Source organism: Giraffa tippelskirchi, chromosome 11, assembly GCF_054371585.1.
Source record: "Giraffa tippelskirchi isolate mGirTip1 chromosome 11, T2T-mGirTip1v1.2.pri, whole genome shotgun sequence".
Taxonomy (NCBI): Eukaryota; Metazoa; Chordata; class Mammalia; order Artiodactyla; family Giraffidae; genus Giraffa; species Giraffa tippelskirchi.
In genome coordinates this window covers 10452387-10473770 of record NC_137285.1, presented here as the reverse complement: position 1 = coordinate 10473770, position 21384 = coordinate 10452387, and the positions used below count along the sequence as shown (strand labels likewise).

Genomic DNA, 21384 nt, shown 5'->3' with positions numbered 1-21384 from the left:
GTACAATTTAGAAATGGTTAAAAAAATTTTTCCCCCGATTCAAAAGAACAGTTAATGTACTTTGAACTTTTTCCTTAGCACACATTGTTTTGAAGTCTACTTCTGCCTTGCAGTTGAGGTTGAGACTTTTACGTTATGCATTGATCTCAGAGATCCTTTGAATTTGTATTTTGATTGTTCTTTGTGGTGAATCAAGGGTGTTTTCTCCATGTCCCATAGAGCTGTTTTAGGAAGACAGCGTTGTATGAAACTGAATTAAATTTACTGTTTTTTGAAAAGTTTGATTCTGTGAATTACATCATTTCTTTGGCAGAGTTTTTTAAACTTTTCTTATGCCTAGCTATTTGAATAATTTGAAGTGTAGTATTTGATACTAGAGGTGGGTAGTAATTTGAACTGTAGTATTTGATGCTGGAGGTGGATAGATATCACATTTTTGTTTTTCCTTCCGACGTAGTTATCTTTTGACCCGATACGCCGAATCCCTAGGTCAGTATGCTGCTGCATCCCAATCGTGTAACTTCGCACTCAGGTTTTTCCACTCCAACCAGAAAGATGTAAGTGAAAAAAATTTTCTTTCTTTCTTTTTTTTTTTTTTAATGTGGTCTTGGTCCACTGAATGCACATGATCCAGAGAGCGTCTTCCTTCAAGTCACAAATGCACACATGAAGGTGCACCGTGCTGTGCTTGCCAGTGCCGTAGGCCATACCTTCCTGGCCAAAGGCTGTTAGGCAGAGGTAGAGAGTTATTTGTTTTTTAGAACGGGTGTGTTTAATAGAATCCTTGCAAGTGCATTTAAAAACTGGTTATTAACAGAATAGGAAGTGCCTATTAGGTCTGTCTTTTAATCTCTAAGAGACTTTCTAAGGGTATAAGAAATAGCCCGTAAGAGTTTATAGCCTGGGATGCCAAATATGATTTTGTAATAGCATTTGTTCTCTGTTACTTTTATGGATTTCTGAAGTTTATGACAACTGTGCTCTTTATCACAGAGAGTACACTTACCTTTTCTTACAATTATAAAATTGACCATTTGAAGGATATTTTAAGAAACTTAAGTCAATAATTTGTATTTTAAAGTGACAATAAATAAGATAGAGCTTTTATGTGCCATAATGAAAGGATGGGATTTGCACCATATTTTTCACTGCAAACAGATGTGGTCTTCACTTGTCAGTTAAGCAGAAGTTTTTGTGGGAAAGCCATATGGTCTCCACTGAGTCGAAGTATGCAGAACCACTCAGGAACATACATGGAGAAAAGACATCCCTCTAGAGTGGTCACTACCTGCTTGCTTCTCATGTGCTTCTAAGACTCATCACCTGGAATTTGGCCATGCCTGGTGTCTGCCCATAGCATCCCATTTTCATGGTCTAACAGCAACTAAGAAACAGCAACAAGGAAGCTGGTTTCTGAGGTTCTTCTTGGCCAACACTCATGAAGATTTTTTTTAAAAGCCCTTTTGTAACTATGACTGCTATACCTAGTTTATCTTTCATCTATAATTCTTTATATGTGTATTAAATAGAAAGCTGGGACAGGACAGAAGCATTTCAAACCACTGGAATATAGGTTTGTTGCTCTCAGCTTGTGATAATTAAATTCTGCCACACTTCAAGGCATGGCCTAGAGGACTAGTGTAGCACAGAGTGGTGATCTTTGCATCATCAGTTGGGTTTTAAGCTCTATCCCTCTTCCCCATGACTCCACTTCCCAGCAGTGATTGTGTCTGTTCAGATCTCATTCTGTGCCCTGACTTCTGATTGGGGAGAGGCGGAAGTGGGCAGCTGCACTGAAACGTATTGTTCAGAAGCTGCTGGCCTAGCTTTAGGGCCAGAATGGAATCTCTAGGACCTTGGTTCTAAAATCTCCTAGTATGAGTGGGCAGTCAAGTTATGAATCTTTGAGTTTTCACTGTGTAGTCAAGTGTCTGTGCTTGCCATTCTCTGTTTCACTACCTGAGGAAAGACTGGAGTGTATTTCAAATCTCATTATTCTGACTCTCATTACTGTGTTTCTAAGGGAAAGGTTAAATAAACATTGATATCCTGGAGAATCCTTTTCAAAGTTTTGTTTCTCAAATAGCTTTGATGTGGGAGTGGGGGGTTAATTAAGGGATTAATCCAAGTCTGGAGTTTGGTTTTCCTCCAGTTTTCAAACATCCAGCATTCTAGAGGAACTATATTGTTCATGAATTGGTCAATAAAGGCACATTATTTCATACTAATAAAAATTAAGCTTCAATATTTTTTCCCCACAAAATATATTTTACCTGAAGAAATGTTTTGAAAGCAATACACTCACACATAAAACAACCCAACCGAAAGTACTGTAATAGGGAAAGGAGATCTCCAGGAGTGATTTGAGAGGGCACATTGTCCTCTGTGGCTTTTGGTATCTTTGATATTTTGCAATGGTCACGTGTGGCAGGAGTGACTAATTTACCTGAATGTACGAGATGCTGAAGATGATAAAAGTAAAGCATTTATGAATCTGGGACTAGAACTCTGCTTGAAATTTATTTGTATTATTACTACCTAGAAAAACAGCTATTTAATCACATTAAAATATATAACTGAGGGGGAGGAGAGGGTGAGGACTAGGTCCTGGGGCTAAAAGTAAGACACAATACAGCAAGGCAAACACACTTTAAACTGTGGTGCCCAGGCCAAGTCCCAGAGTAGGAAAATGGAGACTGTGGTGTGGACTGTTCCCTTTAGGAGTTTGAAGCCAAGAAAGGTCATGGTTGTAGTGTTGTACTGTCTGTGTTAAACCTTCTGACAGTATTAGAAATACCTCTCTGAAAAGCTAAAGCTCTGTGTTCCACATCTTTTATGCTCAGTAGTTTTTGGCATCCCCAGATGATTTTTTGCTTGAGTGACTGATATATTTCAGTTCCCGATTAGTTCTTTGAAAGAACACCTCCTCCTCAAAATCCTGGAAAATCTGCTTTGTAAGGCTTTGTGCTTGGGATTGAAAGTTCTGTTTGGAAATCTACATAGGGATTTTCTTTTTGGAAAGGTCATTGTCTGCCGTCATCTTGTTTGGAGTAGATTTTTATAATACAAGAATTAATAGCTTTGACTCACATATCTCCAAAAGTAATGTACATGTTCATACTTAAAAAAAAAAAAATTTGCCTTTAAAAGTCTCTGTTTTAGGTATTCATAGAGATCATTATTCAGGGATTTGATGTCCATGTATTAATATTCTGCTAATTTTCACAGTGACCAGGGTTCATTTCAGGCATCCGTATGGGATCCAAATAGCCTCATTGGTGCATAAATGAATAGAGATGGGTATGGACAGCATTTTGTGATATTCAGAAGTCTTTAAAGTACCCGTGGCTTCCAGTTTTGCCTGCAGTTCCAATAAGGCCTTGTCACTTCAAAGCGTAGTGCTTCTTCAGTCTTTGTCCTGTTGGTAGCTGTCCAGGCCCTTTCCTGGCTCTGTAGTGATGCTACACGGCAGTATTAAAGGAGGACTATCTCAAAAACAGAAGCCACAGAACTCTGATTACATTTAGTTAGTTAAAAGACTGCGTTCCCTTTTTGTGGCCCCTTATTTTTCTCTTGCCTTTTTTTTTTTTAAAGTGGTATTCCATGGCCCACTCAGGAAATAAAAACTTCCTCTGTACTCGGTAAAGCTGAGTTCTTTCCTTTAATCACAGTGTATTTTGCAACTGTAATTAATGAAAATTCTATCCTGATTAGTCTCTGGATCATATGTTCGTAACCAGCTGCCTTTTTTCCACCCCCTAAACTATAAGATCCTATTGCAAGGGCTGATGTTAAACCTTGCTGTTTTCCAAGCCAGGAGGCCATTGGATAGGCATATGTGTTTAGGGTATCCTGGCCTCTCCTTGATTGGGCGTATCACTGTCCCTTTCAGGCTAGAAGGTACACTTGAGCTTTTTCAGGTAGTCCTTCTTTAGACCTGCAGGATCACAAGTAATCTTTTTAATTTTCTTGTGTCCGTCCGTCTTTAATTTCTCCAGATACTGCAGGCAAACAGCTCGCCGAGGTGTCCCATGGGGGTTTAAAAGCCGCATCGAATGCAGTTGAATTAGCGCCCGTGGCGCAACCCCGCGGCCTGAAATGAACCCTGCGAGGCTGTGTATCAGAGGGTATGTTGTTGACTATTGGCCTATTTTCCTATTGAGCAAATTATTTGGTCATAATGGAGATGGGGACAGAGCTGACTGAGGCTGTGCAAAAAGACTAGCTTTTCTGTAAAGGATCTTTGGGGCAGACATCAGCTTTGAGATTAATACTTTCCTTAGCCTGAAAGGGTACCCTTCTGACTTCTGATCCTGATGGCATAGGCCCATACCCATGAAGTTCTTCCCTGAGGTTTCCTTCTGTTGTGCCAGAATTTCTGTTTAGTATTCTTTATGTTGCCTCTGTTCATGTTTCATCTGTATATATGCATTAATCTAATTAAAACAGATGTGGTGAGTGTTCCCTTTATTTACCTGTTTATGGAATTTCTAGCATAGTAGTTTGGATGGACTGGAAACCTGGTTTTTGAATTTTCTGTCTTCAGAATGGATTATGACATGAATTTTTATAGGTCTTTTGTTTGGTGAATTCTATCTTGATGCAGTGCACATATGTCCTGTGTTTATTCGGAAGTAAACAAAACCAAGAGGCAGCCTGTCGTTTTTTCTGAAGGAGTACTTTTTATTTCTGGTGGTGGCAGGATGGTTATATTATATTGGTGTTTTGGTATAAAAGAAAATGTATCTTAGATGCAGAAAAATATGGAGTAACATTCCTTCCACTATGGCACTAATCAAAATTTTGATTGATGTGTATAACAAAACTTTCAGTCCTGTTGAAATGAAAGGCATAACTGCTAGGAGGAAGTCTGTGTGGTGGTAGCAGCGGCTAAGTATTATTAGTAATAATACTAATGAAGAAGACATTTGACTCCAGTATATGATAGAAGAAAAATAACATTTTTAAAAGCTGATATTCTGCTTGGTGACCAAAAACTTTCAAGATTAGGTTCAACATATTAATTTTAGTTTGAGTGTTTCGTTTTGTCTGGCAAGGTTCGTCTTCATTGCCTGACGTGAAATATTTATACCAAGGTGATGTCTTTCCTTCTCCAGACCTCAGAATATATTATTCAAGCTTACAAATATGGTGCATTTGAGAAGATCCCAGAGTTTATCGCTTTTAGGAACAGGCTGAATAATTCTCTTCATTTTGCACAAGTCCGTACCGAGCGGATGTTGTTAGACCTTCTACTTGAAGCAAATATGTAAGTATTGCATGAGAGCTAATAAGGAACTAAGGCATTAGATCAGATGCTGAGAGCCATTAATGGGCTCATGGGTGTCATTAGCGGGCTTAAGCTAAAGAAAAATGGGGGAGGGGGAGAGTAGGAGGGAAAAGGGAAGTAAGGAGAAAGTGCTTGTCATGGGGAGTGATAGAGTACTGGCAGCACCATCCCAGGTTCCACACAGAAGCCAACTGGGCCATGGTCATTGTCCCTGGTCCATGTTGTGTTTACAAGGTTCCCCATACCCCACAGACAGGAGATTTTGGGAATTAATGCTGATGAATTTTATTTTGGTTGGGCTTCCAGATGCCTTTCTCTAACTGTGTAGCAGGCTAATAGGATCAGTGCTTGGTTCTATTTCATGTTATATGAGCTATTACTTCTTAATTGTAAAGCCTTCCTTTCTTCACTCTTTCCTTTTCTCTCTTTCTAGTAAAACAAAGTCCTGGCTAGCATGTTTTCATGGCTATTTTACTATTGAATAATACTTAAATAAAATTTCTATATCCCAGATCAACCAGCTTAGCAGAAAGTATAAAGTCAATGAATCTTCGGCCAGAAGAAGATGACATTCCATGGGAAGCCTTGCGAGACAACAGAGACTTAAACGTTTTTTTTAGCTGGGATCCAAAAGACAGGTAACTGAAATTTAACCCCAAGAAATTTATTTTTAAAGAATTAGGATGATGTTAATAGTATGGCAAAAACCACTACAATATTGTAAAGTAATTAGCCTCCAATTAAAATAAATAAATTAAAAAAAAAAACTAGATACCAATATCCCCTATGAATACAGATATAAAAGCACTCAATAAAATATTAGCAAGCTGAATCCAAAAAAAAGAATTAGGATGAATTTAAAGGTTTTATATATATATATATATATAAATATATATATAATTATGTCATACAATAACATGTATATTGTAGGGATCAGAAAATACAGGTAAGCCAAAGGAAGAAAATAAACCTCACCCCTGTGTTGAAATTACTGGCTCATCTAAAAGTTCCTCCTTCACACCATACGTGAAAACAAGTTACAGATGGATTAAAGATTTTATGTTAAAACTTAGAAATTCTAGAAGAAAATATAAAAAATATTTTTAAAAGGTTGGGAAAGCCTTCCTTAGCATTGCATCAGATCTGGAAACAAAGGATTTGACCCCTGTAAATATTAACCTGCTGTATAGAAGTAAATTTGTTAACAAGTTCTAGAGGTATCTGGTAAATTAGAAACTTTCTTCATATATATTAATATCCTTCACATATACAGAGAACTCAATAAATCAATAAGAAGCAGATAACTGAGAAAACAAGTAGGTCAAAGGGTTTAACAGGAATTTCAAAGAAATGCACTTTATATCTATATTCATATTTTAACCTATCAGACAAAGATTTAACCTATTGGATAAAAAAAAGATTAATCTTTGTTCTCAGCAAGATTATGGGAGAATGACTATTGTGCATTTACATGGCAGTAAAACTTTATATAACTTGTGGCTCAGCTGGTAAAGAATTCGCCTGCAATGTGGGAGACCTGGGTTCGATCCCTGGGTTTGATTCCTGGGTTGGGAAGATCCCCTGGAGAAGGGAAAGGCTACCCACTCCAGTATTCTGGCCTGGAGAATTCCATGGACTGTATTGCAAGACACGACTGAGCGACTTTCACTTTCACTTCTAGGAAAGTGGGAACTAAGGAGTTACAGAGACATGTACATAAGGTAGTTCTGAATATGCTGTGATTCAGTGACTTGCCAGGACTCATGGGACTCTGCATGTAGTTGGACTCACAGCTAAGGTCTTTTGTAACAAAAGGAAGGGTATGTGACAGAACCAGCAAAGGAAAGAGTCTCAGGTGTAGTTTGTGGAGAACACTGTGTACAGAATTCCAGTGTTCTCTCCCTCCTGTGAAGGAACATGTTGGGCATGCTCCTTTCTCGAGCAGCGAAAAGTGAAGTAACGTGTGTGCAGTATTTCTGCCCAGAGAAGCCCGTTAAAGACTTGGTGCCCTAAGTTTTTATCAACTGGTTATGTAGGCACCCACTGTGTAGCATGTACCAACATTTCAGACTCCCAGAAGGAAAGCGCTGTTCACCCTAAACCACATGATTGTGTAAACAGTCTAGGCACAGTGAGCCACTCTGATCATTTAGGGAATGGTTGGCACACCAGGTTCCCAGACCTCTGCCAGGGGCCAACCACTGCAGGCAGGCCTTTATAAATAAAGATAATAGCCCCAGGCTTACTGTGTTAATTTTTTTGTACACACTGTCATAAAAAGATGCAGTTTACAAGATAGTATAAACACTACTGTGAACCCATTTTATTTGTTTAAAATATATAAATATTTGTAGTTCATTTTTTGTACATCTGTATTACAAAAGTATGAAAAGATCTATTCCAAGCATGTTAATATTGTGGATTCTTGGGTTATTAGGGCCCATTTTCCTTCCATTTTTTTAATATTTTTTTATATCTATGTTGTTTGAATTTTTTATATTATGTATTTTATCATCAGAAAAATCAGTCTCACATAAGGGGAAAATGACTTGTTAGGTAGGTTATCTTTCCATTTTATGGATACCAAGATGGTGACTTGGACTGTTTTGGTTTGTCCAAGATCATTCAGCTATTAAATGAAAGCTGGGACCATTCAAAGTCATCTTGACTAGTGAAAGTGAACTTTAAAAGATTTAAAGTTGACATGAATAAAATGGATGGTTTGGGAATGTTTCTTTTTAAGGGATGTTTCTGAAGAACATAAGAAACTTTCCCTGGAGGAGGAGACAATGTGGTTAAGAATCCGTTCCTTAACGTTGAGGCTAATCAGTGGACTTCCAAGTCTTAACCACTCTGTTGGGCCAAAGAACTCAGAGAAGACCACTGAGAATGGAGTGTCCTCCCGGATTGACATTCTCCGTTTGCTCCTTCAACAGCTGGAGGTGGCCCTGGAGACGGGAAAGCGATTTATTGAGAAGGACATTCAGGTATCATCAGTGTTTATTTACAATCAAAGCTACAAAAATCTGTGACTGTCTTTTTGAAAATAGGAATTGGGGTTGGGCGAGTAGTAAAGTGGGGCTTCCCAGGTGGTGCTAGTGGTAAAGAGCCCGCCTGCCAATACAGGAGACACAAGAGACACAGGTTCGATCCCTGGTTTGGGAAGACCCCCTGGAAGAGGGCATGGCAACCCACTCCAGTATTCTTGCCTGGAGAATCCCATGGACAGAGGAGCCTGGTGGGCTATAGTCCATGGGGTTGCAAAGAATTGGACACAACTAAAGTGACTTCACACATAACGCATGAGTAGTAAAGAACAGTATTTTGTCCCAGTTTATGGCATCTACAGGAAAAAGATAAAACTTTTTAAACTTGGTGAATTGCAAAGGCCTCCTCAGTGTCCAACATGGATAGTGAGGAAAAGCAGAATAGTTTTTTTTGTGATGATTAACTTTTAATACCTACCAAGAAATTAATACAGTGTTTCTGTTTTCACCGTAATGATTTGGTTATTATTAGCTTGCAGATCAATGCTTTGTAACTTAATCATGGAGATAAATTTTTATTCAGTAGTTAACTGTTCCTTGTTTTCTCATTTTGTATTTTATGAATTGAAATTTCAGTGGATTTAAAGAACATCACTTTTTCTCTTTTCCAGTATCCTTTCCTTGGTCCTGTACCTACCAGAATGGCTGGATTTTTTAATTCTGGCTGTTCTCAGTGTCAGACCAGCTCTTTTTATCTTGTTAGTGATATTTATGAGCTGGACGTCAATGGTTTAGGTAAGTGTATACTTGCATGAGTATATTTACAGCATCTTTGTCACTGAAAACTTAGTGAATGCAACAAAATATCTATAACCTCACATATTTGGAAAAGTTTGGCAGAGATGGAAGCTGGAAGCTGTTCTGGAATGTCTGGTTTGATATACAAGAAAATCCATTAACAGTTTACAAGTAATGTTTTAGAAATTTAAGTCTGTTCCATATTTTATTTTCTCTACCCCTCTTCCCCCCTCCACCACTCTCCCTGGGTAGGCACCTCTCTAAATACCGGTCAATCCCTTTTCTTCCTTTTTAAGTCCGTTCCATATTGAAAATCATTTTTTAGGTCCAAAAGTTGAAGAAATCCTTGGTTTGTTGAAATAGCGTTGGATTTCAAATTGAATTCTTTTCATTCACTCATTTATTTATTTAAAATTTTTTTAAAAATTCAAAGTGTCATTGATTTATAATGTTATGTTAATTTCTGGTGTACAGCAAAGTGATTCATTTATATCTGTACATATTTTCATATTCTATTAGGGTTTATGAAGATATTGAATATAGTTGCCATGCTATACAGTCGGACCTTGTCATTTATCCATTTTATAAACAGTAGTTTGTATCTGCTAATCCCAAACTCCTAATTTATCCCTCCTCCACTCCCTTTCCTCTTTGATAATCATTAGTTTTCTATGTCTGTGAGTCTATTTCTGTTTTATAAATAGGTTCATTTGTATCAGATTGAATTTTTTACTTAAAAATGAAGGGCTAAACTTTGTAGAGAAGACATTTTTTTCCCTAAGCTGTCAACCCAGTGAGAATCACAAATGCCTTATAGATCATGTATTTTTCTTTCTGTTTTATTTTTCCCAAATCATAAGATTTGTCTATTCTGTCATTTAGTGTATTTGAAACACAAATTTCTAGTCCTCCTAGAGATTTTAGATAGTGCTTTTGGTGGAAAGGTGATTAATACCTTTCTTTTCCTTTTCTTCTTCCTTTTCCTGTCCTTCATCTTTCTCTCACTAATGGAATTTAGGTGCCTGTGGGTCTTAAGAGAAAAGAAAATGTCCTTGCCTATGCTTTCAGGTGTTGATTTTGCTTCTTTATCTTACTTTAAAAAATGAATTGAGAGGTTTTCATTGTTTTTCAATTTTAGAGGATACAGTTGAGATCCAGGAGCGAGTAGAGAATAGCCTTAAGTCTTTACTAGAACAATTAAAAGGTAAGTGTTCCAACTGTGGATTCCCATATGGTATCTGATTGTCTGACAGTAGCTCATTTTTTAATGGAAACTTGCAAGAGATTTTGAAAATAATGCACACTTTTGGTATTTTTAAAGACTTGTTTCTATTTCCCTTGTGTTCTAGTGGTTTAAGACTACATGTTTTCAATGCAGGGGATGTGGGTTCAGTCTCTGGTTGGGGAACCGAGATCCCACATATGCATCGTATGGTCCCCCCCCAAAAAAAAAACTAAAAAGTTTTGTTTACAAAAATAGTAGATACTTTTAATAAAACAGTACAGTACACAAATGGGTGTGGTCTTTTCCCCTTTACCAGTCACATTCCTGCTGAGGTAAGTATGTGCTTTTGACATTCTGCAGTCTATATTTCTAGAAATGTGCATAGTCATACACATGCATATGGAAATAAATAGTAGTGATTTTTTTTTTTAATATAGGGAAAGATATAATGCATGCTTTTCTGGCTTTATTTTTTGTTATCTTGGACCTCTTACCATGTCAGTTATATCCACATCCCATTTGTTTTAAGAGCTGCATAATATTGTATCCATGTACTGGTTTTATATATATACCCTGAGTACATAATATGTTATGTACAACAATGCTGAAATAAATATCTTGGGACACAATTGTTTGGGTACTTATTTGAGTATTTCCTTGGGGTTAAATTCCTAGCAGTGAAATTGGTAAAGAACTTAGGGCTTCGCAGGTGGCTCAGTGGTAAAGGATCCACCTGCAGTGCAGGCAGGAGACCCAGGAGACGTGGATTCAATCCTTGTGTCCGGAAGATCTGCTGGAGAAGGAAATGGCAACCCACTCCAGAAGCCTGGAAAATCGCATGTACAGGGGAGGCTGGGGGGCTACACCCCATGGGGTTGCAAAGAGTCGGACACAGCTGAGCAACTGAGCACATACTTATGTGTTTCTTTTAACTCTCTTAAATACTTTTAAAAATTATTTTTTAATTATAGCTGATTTACAACACTGTGTTAGTTTCATGTGTACAGCTTCAGATTGTTTTCCATTATAGGTTATTGTGCATTTTAAATCTATAGGGGCCTTTCTTTTTCGGAGCCTAAATGGTTTTTTAGGCTAAATGACTTCCCTGGTGGCTCAGACAGTAAAGCGTCTGCCTACAGTGTGGGAGACCTGGGTTCAATCCCTCGGTCGGGAAGATCTCCTGGAGAAGGAAATGACAACCCACTCCAGTATTCTTGCCTGAAGAATCCCATAGACGGAGAAGCCTGGTAGGCTACGGTCCATGGGGTTGCAAAGAGTTGGACACGACTGAGCAACTTCATTTTCAAATGGTTTTTTATTTTGTTGCTCAAATGAAGCGAAAATTAAAAGATGATCAAGATTATGAGAGCAAACCCTGATATTTGTTATGAAGGTGCATTTCTACCGTGCACATTAGTCTTTCAGTCTGTAATGACACAAATTCTTTAAATCACCCACTTGAATTCTTATTTTTATTATGTGAGTGGCCTGTCTATGGAAAGACATAGCTAGTGTTTAGACCCTAGAATATAATTTATAAGTCTACCTTTTATGTTTTGAAGACAGTAGAGCTGTAGTCATGTGACTTTTTAAAGAGCTGAAAATAGATATTCTTTAGTGTTTGGTTCATTGGAGAGGGGGAGCTTTCTGGATTAAGTCTTTATATCTGCTTATTCTTGACTAGATTGTACAGAATAACACTGAAACAAAAGCTGAAGAAAACCATAAAATATTTTTCCTTTTTCAGATGTCTTCAGTAAATGTAAAGGTGACCTCTTAGAAGTTAAAGATGGTAACTTGCAAACACATCCTACTCTTTTAGAAAATCTAGTCTTCTTGGTTGAGGTATGTTTTTGTTTCCAGCCTAAAAAACTCAGTTTTCCTTGATTGTGTGGAGGATTAATTTTCAAAAATGAACAGGTAATAGGCACCTTATACCTATAATTTAACCCATCATCCCCACCTTTTGTTAATTGAAAAGCAATTTCAATTTTCTGAACTAAATCTTTCCAAGGATATCAGGAGAATTTAATTCATACTGTTAAGGTAAAACTCGGAAATGTGCTTTACAAATCTCTAAAGAATCCTCAGATTCACTCTAAATCTAGCTCTGTTCTGTTCGTCCTCTTTTTTGACTCAACTATTATGTAGTTTAAGTTAATTCTTGTTAAATTTTTAATTTGCTTTTTAAATTTGTTGCTGCTCTTCACTAGTTGTTGAGATTCTGCATTATAAAGGAGAATCTAGGAGCTGATGTAGGAAGAAATCTCTCTTAGCCAGAGAGAAAAAGAGGAAGATCACAAACATTCATAATCCATTATCTTTTTTCCTTTAGTCACATGTTTAATTACTTTCTTTTTCTATTAGTCTGTAAGCTTCCTGAGGACTGTGTTCTCTGTTTTGGTGACTGGCACATTTCAAGTGTATAAGAGATAATGAGTGAATGAGAAATAATTGTATATATATACACATACATGAATATACTGTAAACACCTAACTTAATACAAAGGAGAATAGGTGCTGACCAACTGGGGGAGAATTCTTCGTACATAAGTTAAGGTTTGCACATGAGGCAGTGTCTTACCTGCATAAAGAAGTAGGTGTGGAGAGGCATATTGTATGGAACCTTTGGATTCCATGCCAAAATTTGAACTTTTCAGTGAAAAGGATGTTAATAGATCCCTATTTCCTGCAAGGAGGTGAAAGAAAATTGGACTGAGCAGAGGATTAGTTTAGAGCTGGGAGAGTGAGAAGAAAGAGTAAAGGCAGTATTCTGAGGAGGAGATGAAGAAGACGTGGATCAATGTGGTGACCATAGAATTAGAGTGGAGAGTTATAAGAGAAATTGAAGGGATTTACAAAGAAGAGCTGTTTGCATAGAATTGGTTTAGTCCATAGTCTTTGTTCCTGACGGGTATCTTGAGTGTAATCCTTATTGATGAATTTGCAATTTTTCTTCTTTCAGACTATTTCTATTATCCTTTGGGTGTCCAGTTACTGTGAGAGTGTCCTGCGACCATACAAATTAAATTTACAGAAAAAGAAGAAGAAGAAAAAAGAAACTAGTATCATCATGGTAATAACAGAGAAAACACAAGTGACAGTCTGGCTGCATGCTGCTTTTTTTTTCACTCTTTTCCTGCATTTTGTAAAGGATCTTAGGATCTTATATGCGTTCATTTTCTCTCCCCAGCTTTAAAAAAAAATTATACAGAAAAGCTGAAAGATTTACTATAATGACACCCAAACATCCATACCTAGATTCACCACTTGTTAACGATTGTCACATTTCTCTCTTGCCCTTTCTCATTCTCTATCCTCGCCCACCCCCATTTGTTGAACCATTTGAAAGTATAGACTTTGTGATACTTAACACAACAGTGTAAAAGAAAGGCAGTCTCCTACAAAACCATGGTACTCAAGACATTTTCACACCCAAGATATTTAATATTGATACAATAATATTATGTTCACATTAACCTTTCCCCTGTTATCTCAGTTATGACCTTTATAGTCTTTCAAAATCCTAGAATTTTACTAAGGATCTGACACAGCTTTTAATTGTCATTTCTCTGTACTCTTCTTTCATTGAAAAGTACTTTCTTAGCTTTTTATTTTTGTCTTTGTCATTGAAGAGTCTAGCTAGATTTTTGGTAGAATATCCCACAATCTGAATTTGGCTAATTGTTTCGTTAGATTTAGATGCCGTGTGTCCTTTTTAGCAGTTAAATCAGGAGGCACTAATGTTAGGTCCCATTATTGATAATTTCAGATTTAATTATTTGATAAAGGAAGTATCTGCCAGATTTCTTTATTATAAGTGTGTCTTTCCTCCCTGTGTAATTAATCTGTGAGTTGAGACTGTGAGTATGCTGTTCCCCAGAGCTTTTCACCCATTAATTTTAACATTCATTATTAGTCTGACTTGCATGAATCACTTATTACTTTGATGGTTCCACAATGGTAATTAAAAAAAAATTCTACTAATCACTAATCATTTATTATCTGGCATTCTGTAAAATAGAGTTGTATATTTTTAATATCAACTATCTATTTTAGTATCACTGTATACTCATTATTTTTTCAATTTACCTTATAATCCATTGTCGTCATTTTCTTTTGGATGCGCAAATTTGGCTAATGGGAGCCACTTTAGGCTGGTTCCTGTCCTTGAACATGTCCTCATTGGTCTTTGAGCCCTTACTTTCTGAAACCACAGAATGTTCTGAGAACTTTGTACTCACCCATTGAACTGAAATCATACATTTTTTCCAATGAGCCCTGGTTCCTTAATGGGGAATGGCTATTCAGAATACTAAGATCTAGTTGTTAGATGTACTGATTGCTTGCTTCTAGTTAATGTCAGTGAAGAGAGACAGGAAATTTATTTAGATACATACACACAGAGTTTTAAATAATTAATTCTTACTGATAACCTCCAGCTGTAGTCCAATATCACAGTCCTCTTCCTTCCATTCCTTCTGTCATTCCATATTTCTAGCTTTCTTTTCAGAGTGAGAACAACGGTTCCCAACAGGATTAATATATTTATTCATTTGCTGTTTTACAGTAAACACTATAAATAGTTTTGGAATTAGTACATTGGTTCCATTACCAGTTCCAGTAACAAACCCACTGAAGTTCAAATTTTTGCAGTTCTTTTTTGTCGTTAGAATATGTTCAGTGAATGTAGTAGTTGAGGTACTCTATATAAGCACTGGAGTTTAAAACTTGGATTATATTATTAATGTGATGTAGATAAGATTCATGTATTTCTGTTTGTATTCAATTTTGGAGTTTCCTCCCATCTTAATTGGTTAACTTGAATGTGTGAAACATTAACATAATTTGTATTCTTTTCATAAGGAAAGATGTTCAGATTTTTTCTGCAGTGACATGCTATTTCATTAATGGGAGATTTTTGTTCATTGTAGCAATATAGTAACCATTGTCATTTGAAAATTTTGATGGTTTTATTAGTAATATTAATTTCCTGCACAATTCAGTAACAATTCAGGAATTCTTTAGATTTGACACTTGTCCTGGGTATTACCATTCATTCACTTCTCTCCTTCATTGTTCAAGATAATTTTAACAGATCATGAGTGCAGAGTTTGAAAGTCTAGACCAGAGTTGCTCTGTTACTTTCTCTTCTGCGGAAAGCCTACACTCTGGTACTTGTCAAAATAGCTTTTGGTATTTGGATTTTGTGCAAGTTTTTGTAGATAATGCTTTTCTAATTTCCAAAAATGAGGATAGCCTCCTTTTTTCTGATTGTCAAAGTAACCTAAAGATACGAATAAAGAGAAGATCACCCATTTTCCCACTAAACAGTGATAGCCACTGGATACAAGCCAGAAATAAAGAAACTTTCTATAGAACTTTCTATCAAAAGTTCTGAACTTGACTATTTGTTTTTGTTTTCACTTAATAAGGTATCTTAGACATCTTTTCATTTCAGCAAATATAGATGTATCTCATTACTTTAAATGATTATGTGCCATCCTGTTTTATTCATATACCATAACTTATTCCCAATGTTGAATGTTTAGTTGGTTCTAATTTTCTTTTATTGTTTTATTTAAAAAATTATTTTTGGTTGCGCTGGCTCTTCCTTGCTGTGCTCCAGCTTTTAGTTGCAGCAAGCAGGGGCTACTCTTCATCGCGGTGCACAGGCTTCTCACTGCGATAGCTTCTCTTGTTGTGGAGCACAGGCTCTAGGCATATGGACTTCGGTAATTGGGGCTTGCCGGCTTAGTTGCTCCGTGGCATATGGAATCTTCCCGGATCAGGGATCGAACCCATGTCCCCTGCATTGGTAGGTGGCTTCCTATCCACTGTACCACCAGGGAAGTCCTAATTTTCTTTTAATATTACAAATAGTACTGCTATTAAAATATGGACAAATATACAAGATGAATTTATAATATGATTTCCTGAGGCTATCTCTTAGGTCTGAAATTACTACATATACAGGTTTCCCCTGCTATCAAGAAGTATAGCATTCCTTTGAAACCTTTCATAAGCCCAAGTGGCACAAAGGGAAGAAGCAGTTACCTTAGGACACATCTTGCTAATGGGATACACAGAATAAATTGAGACACAGCACTGATGCTTACAGACAGAGTTGAAAGCCGTGGTGGCTTGATGTTGAGTATAGTTCTAGTGCCACTCTTGCTGCTCAGGGTACGTGCTGCTTCTATAACAGCTTGCTGCAAATGCTTTTCACCTTTTTCCTGTAAAAATGAAAGTCCACTTTGGATTTCTTTTGGTTAGCAAAAACAGGTACTAATGTAGGTCTTTCATAAAAGCTAAGTGGCATGAAGTGAACTTTCAAAAAGCCAGAGATACCTGTTCTGTTTTTACATTCTCCAATGGTGTGGTGTATCTTTATCCACTCAATAGGCAAACATTGGTACTCCTGCCCCCCACCAATTGGTGTTAAAAGAATTCTGTTGATGTTGCACCTTCGAAGAAAACTTCTTGAGTGAAAAGCTAGCCTTACTAGTTGATTGGCTGGGTTTCTTGTGTTTATCGTTGTTTTAATTGTACCATTGCTGGGATTTTTTGTTTGTTTTCTTTTTTCCTTTTTTAAAGATTTATTTATTTATGGCTGCACTGGGTCTTCATTGCTGTGCACGGGCTTTCTCTAGTAGCAGTGAGCAGGGACCACTCTAGTTGCAGTACGTGGGCTTCTCATTGCCAGTGGCTTCTCTCATTGCGGAGCATGAGCCCTAGGGCGTGTGGACCTGGTAGTTGTGGCTCGAGGGCTCTAGAGCACAGGGTCAGTAGCTGTGGCCCATCGGCTCAGTTGCTCTTTGGCATGTGAGATCTTCCTGGACCAGGGATTGAACCCTTGTCTCCTGCATTGGCATGTGGATTCTTATCCACTGTACCACCAGGGAAGCCCTGCTGGGATTTCTTTGATAGATTTTCTGTTTCTGTCTTTGGCCAAGTTTTTCCTATTGTGGTGGTACTATTTTTTCCATTGGTATGTTTTGAGCTATTGACTCTTAACATAATTATGTGATATAAGCATTGGAGAAATATGTTAGATCTTTCAGCTTCTTAAAAATCTTTTTTTTTTTTTTTAGCCACCTGTTTTTACCAGTTTTCAAGACTATGTTACTGGGCTTCAGACTTTAATTTCCAATGTTGTGGATCATATTAAAGGACTTGAAACACATCTAATTGCACTTAAACTTGAAGAACTTATTTTAGAAGACACTTCTCTCTCGCTGGTAAGAGACTGTAGTTGATCAGCAGTAAGTTATATAGAGATAGTCGAGTGTTCTCACCTTTATCACGGACTAGTTAGTTTTCAGTTCACCAGTATTTCCTTGTAGGACTTGAGATTAGAAGGTCCCTGGCACTAGTTTTTTGTTGTGGTCTTGGTGGTGGTGGGGTCTCCTCCCCGTCATTCCCTCATCCCCCACTCCTCCTTTGTATACATTTTTGGGGGGTGTTGTTTTACTGTGAAAACTACTGACGGATTGTTGAGGAGTGGAATTATTATTGTCCCTATATTGAGCACCAGAGGAAACCAGACATACTTTTGAGAGATCCAGGGACAATCTCCTTGACTGAGAACTTCCCTGCTGCTGGATTGGCTGGTTTCTTTGCCAGCCCAGCAGTCATCACATGAAAAAGGAAAGATGCTGAACGTCAGAAATAATCATGTCACTATTAGTTAGGCCAGAGCAAGTCAGCCAATAAGGAATGGTACCAAGTATGGAATCAAAGGTACCCGTCATTAGTTTTCTCCTGATCATTGTTTTTAGGCTGGTTTCTTAAAATTCTGCAAGGAAAATCCTTGTAAAGTCACTTTTTAAAATGTAAGTTCTTTTTAAAAAACAATTTTAATAGAACAAACAAATGGTGTCAGGTGAGTTAACATGCACCAGCCTGGAGGAGGTTTAGGATTTTGGAAGGAGCCAGAAGGGCAGTTTTGGAGCCACCTGTTTCTAGCTCATTGTTCCAGTGTTGGAACTCTGATCTTAAGGAAATGATTTTCTTGAGTAGTTTGTTTAACGTGTGCCTCTGCTGATGACTGAGCTCCCCCAGTAATCTGAGGCAGCCACCATCCTAGCCCAAGGCCTCCACCCAGACCCTTGGAGGGAAGGGAATGAATGGAATCTTGCTTGGCACACCAGCTTTAAAAGATTATAAGCCCCTCTTTTGTAAAAAATGTCAATGTATTAGAGCTTTGAACAAACTGCTTACTGTGGGAAAGGGCTCAGAACATTTAACATTTCCACAGATTGATTAAAGGAAACAGACAAGTGATGCCCAGAAGTTTGGTTTTAGCCAGTTAAGCTGTATATTCAACTGTTTTCCTATGTACTTTAGAATGAATATAGACTATATAGAATGAATATAGGTCATTAGAGGTACTAATTGATGGATTATTAATTTTTAGTATTTTTGTTTTCCTCTTTTTAAGCCTTACATTGTTTCAAAAAGTATAATCTGTACATGGTAAAAAAAATTCTAAGAGGAAAGAAAGAATATGTAGTACTGAATAAAATAGGTTTGTGTACATACCTTTTAATACATGTTTGGGTAATAAAGTGTGCTTATCTGGTTTCTTTTGGGCTTTAAAATTCTGCCAAATTCACATAAAGCTAAACAGTTTTCAGCCAACCTTCTTTCCGTGTTTAAACACTCCATCCATCCCCTTTATTTTTTGTGCTCTCTACCACAGGTCAGACGAGCAGCAAATATTTAACTCACATATTTGAGCAGCCTTAGGAAAACTTTTTTAGTTGTTTGGCCTCTGTAATCTGTGGACTTTGTTAAAATGGAGGGAGGCGTGTCAGTATTGTAACTAGAAAAGATGATACTGGTAAATTTGATGACTTTACAAAGTGGCTGTGATAATGTCTAAATTAATAATAAATTTCTGCTTTTTTCCTGTTTCCTGATGAATCTAATATTAAGAAATCTCAGTTTTTCTACTTTGTATAGCTCATCAGAAAATAGTAGTGACTTTATGGCCAAAGTACTTAGTAATAATTTTTCTAACTTTTTTCCTTGATCAGAAATCTCAATTTTCTGACTTGATCTAATTTATAACTAAGATTACTTGAAAGAATAGTAATGCTAAAGCAACAGGGTCTCAGTGAAAAGTCACATAGAGAAATAGACATCTGTGATGAGTTTAGCCATCTTTGCATTTAATGAAATTGAAAATGACCCACTCCGTTGTGATGGAGCTTCTGATGGAGTTAGTGGTAATTTATCTTACACGTGAAAAACTATAATCTGGGGGAATGCTTTCTGAGCAAGGCCACTCATTCTTATTTCCTTTGTAGGAAGAGAGAAAATTTTCAAAGACTGTACAAGGGAAAGTGCAGAGCAGTTATCTGCACTCACTTCTGGAAATTGGGGAGCTGCTGAAAAAAAGACTTGAGACCACAAAGAAACTAAAAATTTAAAAGTTAGTGTGAACCACGGGCACTGATGATTCTACAACAGAAAATGACATCATCTTCCCAGGCAAAAACTACATCTGGTTGACCATCATTTTAAATCCAGAACTTCCTCATAAAATGCATGAAGGACTTTGATTGTGAATTAATTTTTTAGGTATTAAATGTATACAACTGATTAAATTATTGTATATAAACCAGAAGCAGGACCCTTGTCTGGGTTTGGCCACTTTTTATACATGTTCATATGCATATGGCAGCCACAAGAAAACCCCACTTTTCTTCCCTTCTATCACCAGAAACATCTGGTGGTTGGTGGTGGGGGTGGGGGTGTCCTATAAAAGCAGCAGTAGAAATTAAGCATAAAGCATTGAACTCAGAGCAGCTGAATGGCCCTACCATTATAGCAGTGGGTGTTTTGTCTGGTCCTTGAGCCTTAGGATGCAGGAAGCCAGAAGCAGAGGGGGACCATGATTGGGAGCAGGCCCTCTTTCCAGTTGCTTGGCTCCCACAAAACCCAAGGTAGGTACTCAAAGGGCTTCCAGTGAAATTTGCCCTAAGCACCTGCCACTGAAGGGCGTCACTCAGATGATCACAGGCCCTCGTTTTTCAGCTTAATAATGCCAGACATCCCCATCCTAGCTCCTGCGAGAGTTAAATCAGAGACAGGCTTCTGTTAACTTACAGCTGTTTGGAGGGGAAAGTAGTGCAGACCACTTATAAGCCTGCTGAGGACTAGCTTGCTATCTTTTGTCTGTTTGGGAAAGACAGGAATCACTGTTTTAAAGAGAGGTGTACATAATTTATGCAGGCAAGTCTAATACCAGTGTCATTGGTTTTGTGAGATATATATATATGTATATGCTTTTACATATATATTTTCAAGCATATATACACATGTATACATGTGTATATATGCTTGAAAATAAAGATTTAATACTTAGTGTTTTTTAAGTGGGGGGTTTGGGAAGGAAGAAAGTAAAGAATGTATATTAATATGGATTTAATCTAGGTTTTAAGTTTTAGCCTGGCAAAAGAAACATCATCAGTTGGATTTGAGGTTGCATTTACTTTTTTCAAACTTTGAGAGTTATATCAGGATGGTGTTTACCTTGTTAACCTGGAGCTCCCCAGGACTGTAGCGTCACAGGTTGGTCTGACAGAAAAGGTAAACATTGCTCTTGAAAATGTTACACATTTTATACAATTGCTTTGGTAATTTTTTTGTGTTGGGATCTGTGCTTTAGTCTTTGGTCGTTGTTATCCAAATACCATTGAAGTTAGTAATTCTGAAAAAGCAAAGAAATGAATTTGATGAGGAAATTCAAGTATCTAATGGAGGATTGGTCTTGAAGACCTTCCAAGTCCTCTCCAACTCACTTCTCCAGTGAAATGCGATCCTTTTTTCTTTTAAAAGCAACCAGAAAAAGCTTGGAAAATCTATGCAAAGCAATTGCATTTTGTTTCCATCATTTTGACTTTCTTAGATTCACAATTTGATAGGGTGATAACTGTCTCAACTTGCAAGGAAACTTTTTTGAAAATTACTGAATTACCTTTTCAAAATAAGACTTGTTGGAAATCTTAGTCCATCCAGTAATTTAAAAAAACTAGTTTTGATGTTAATTGGTAGCCACAACTGTCATACCCCAT

At 37.2% G+C, this 21384-nt stretch overlaps 1 protein-coding gene across 4 annotated transcripts in view; it reads left to right on the top strand.

The window, feature by feature from the left end:
• The window catches only part of NAA25 (N-alpha-acetyltransferase 25, NatB auxiliary subunit), a 62777-nt gene extending 42843 nt beyond the window's left edge, over window positions 1-19934 (top strand). For all 4 annotated transcript variants that reach the window (XM_081546235.1, XM_081546233.1, XM_081546234.1 and 1 more), the window contains 10 exons: window positions 458-557; window positions 5118-5269; window positions 5803-5928; window positions 8034-8277; window positions 8949-9072; window positions 10214-10279; window positions 12048-12145; window positions 13266-13376; window positions 17395-17541; window positions 19615-19934. In XM_081546235.1, the coding sequence (XP_081402361.1) occupies window positions 458-557; window positions 5118-5269; window positions 5803-5928; window positions 8034-8277; window positions 8949-9072; window positions 10214-10279; window positions 12048-12145; window positions 13266-13376; window positions 17395-17541; window positions 19615-19737 (1291 nt within the window). In that variant the 3' untranslated portion in view covers window positions 19738-19934. The remainder of the gene's footprint in view (window positions 1-457; window positions 558-5117; window positions 5270-5802; window positions 5929-8033; window positions 8278-8948; window positions 9073-10213; window positions 10280-12047; window positions 12146-13265; window positions 13377-17394; window positions 17542-19614) is intronic.
• The last annotated feature ends 1450 nt before the right edge of the window (window positions 19935-21384 follow it).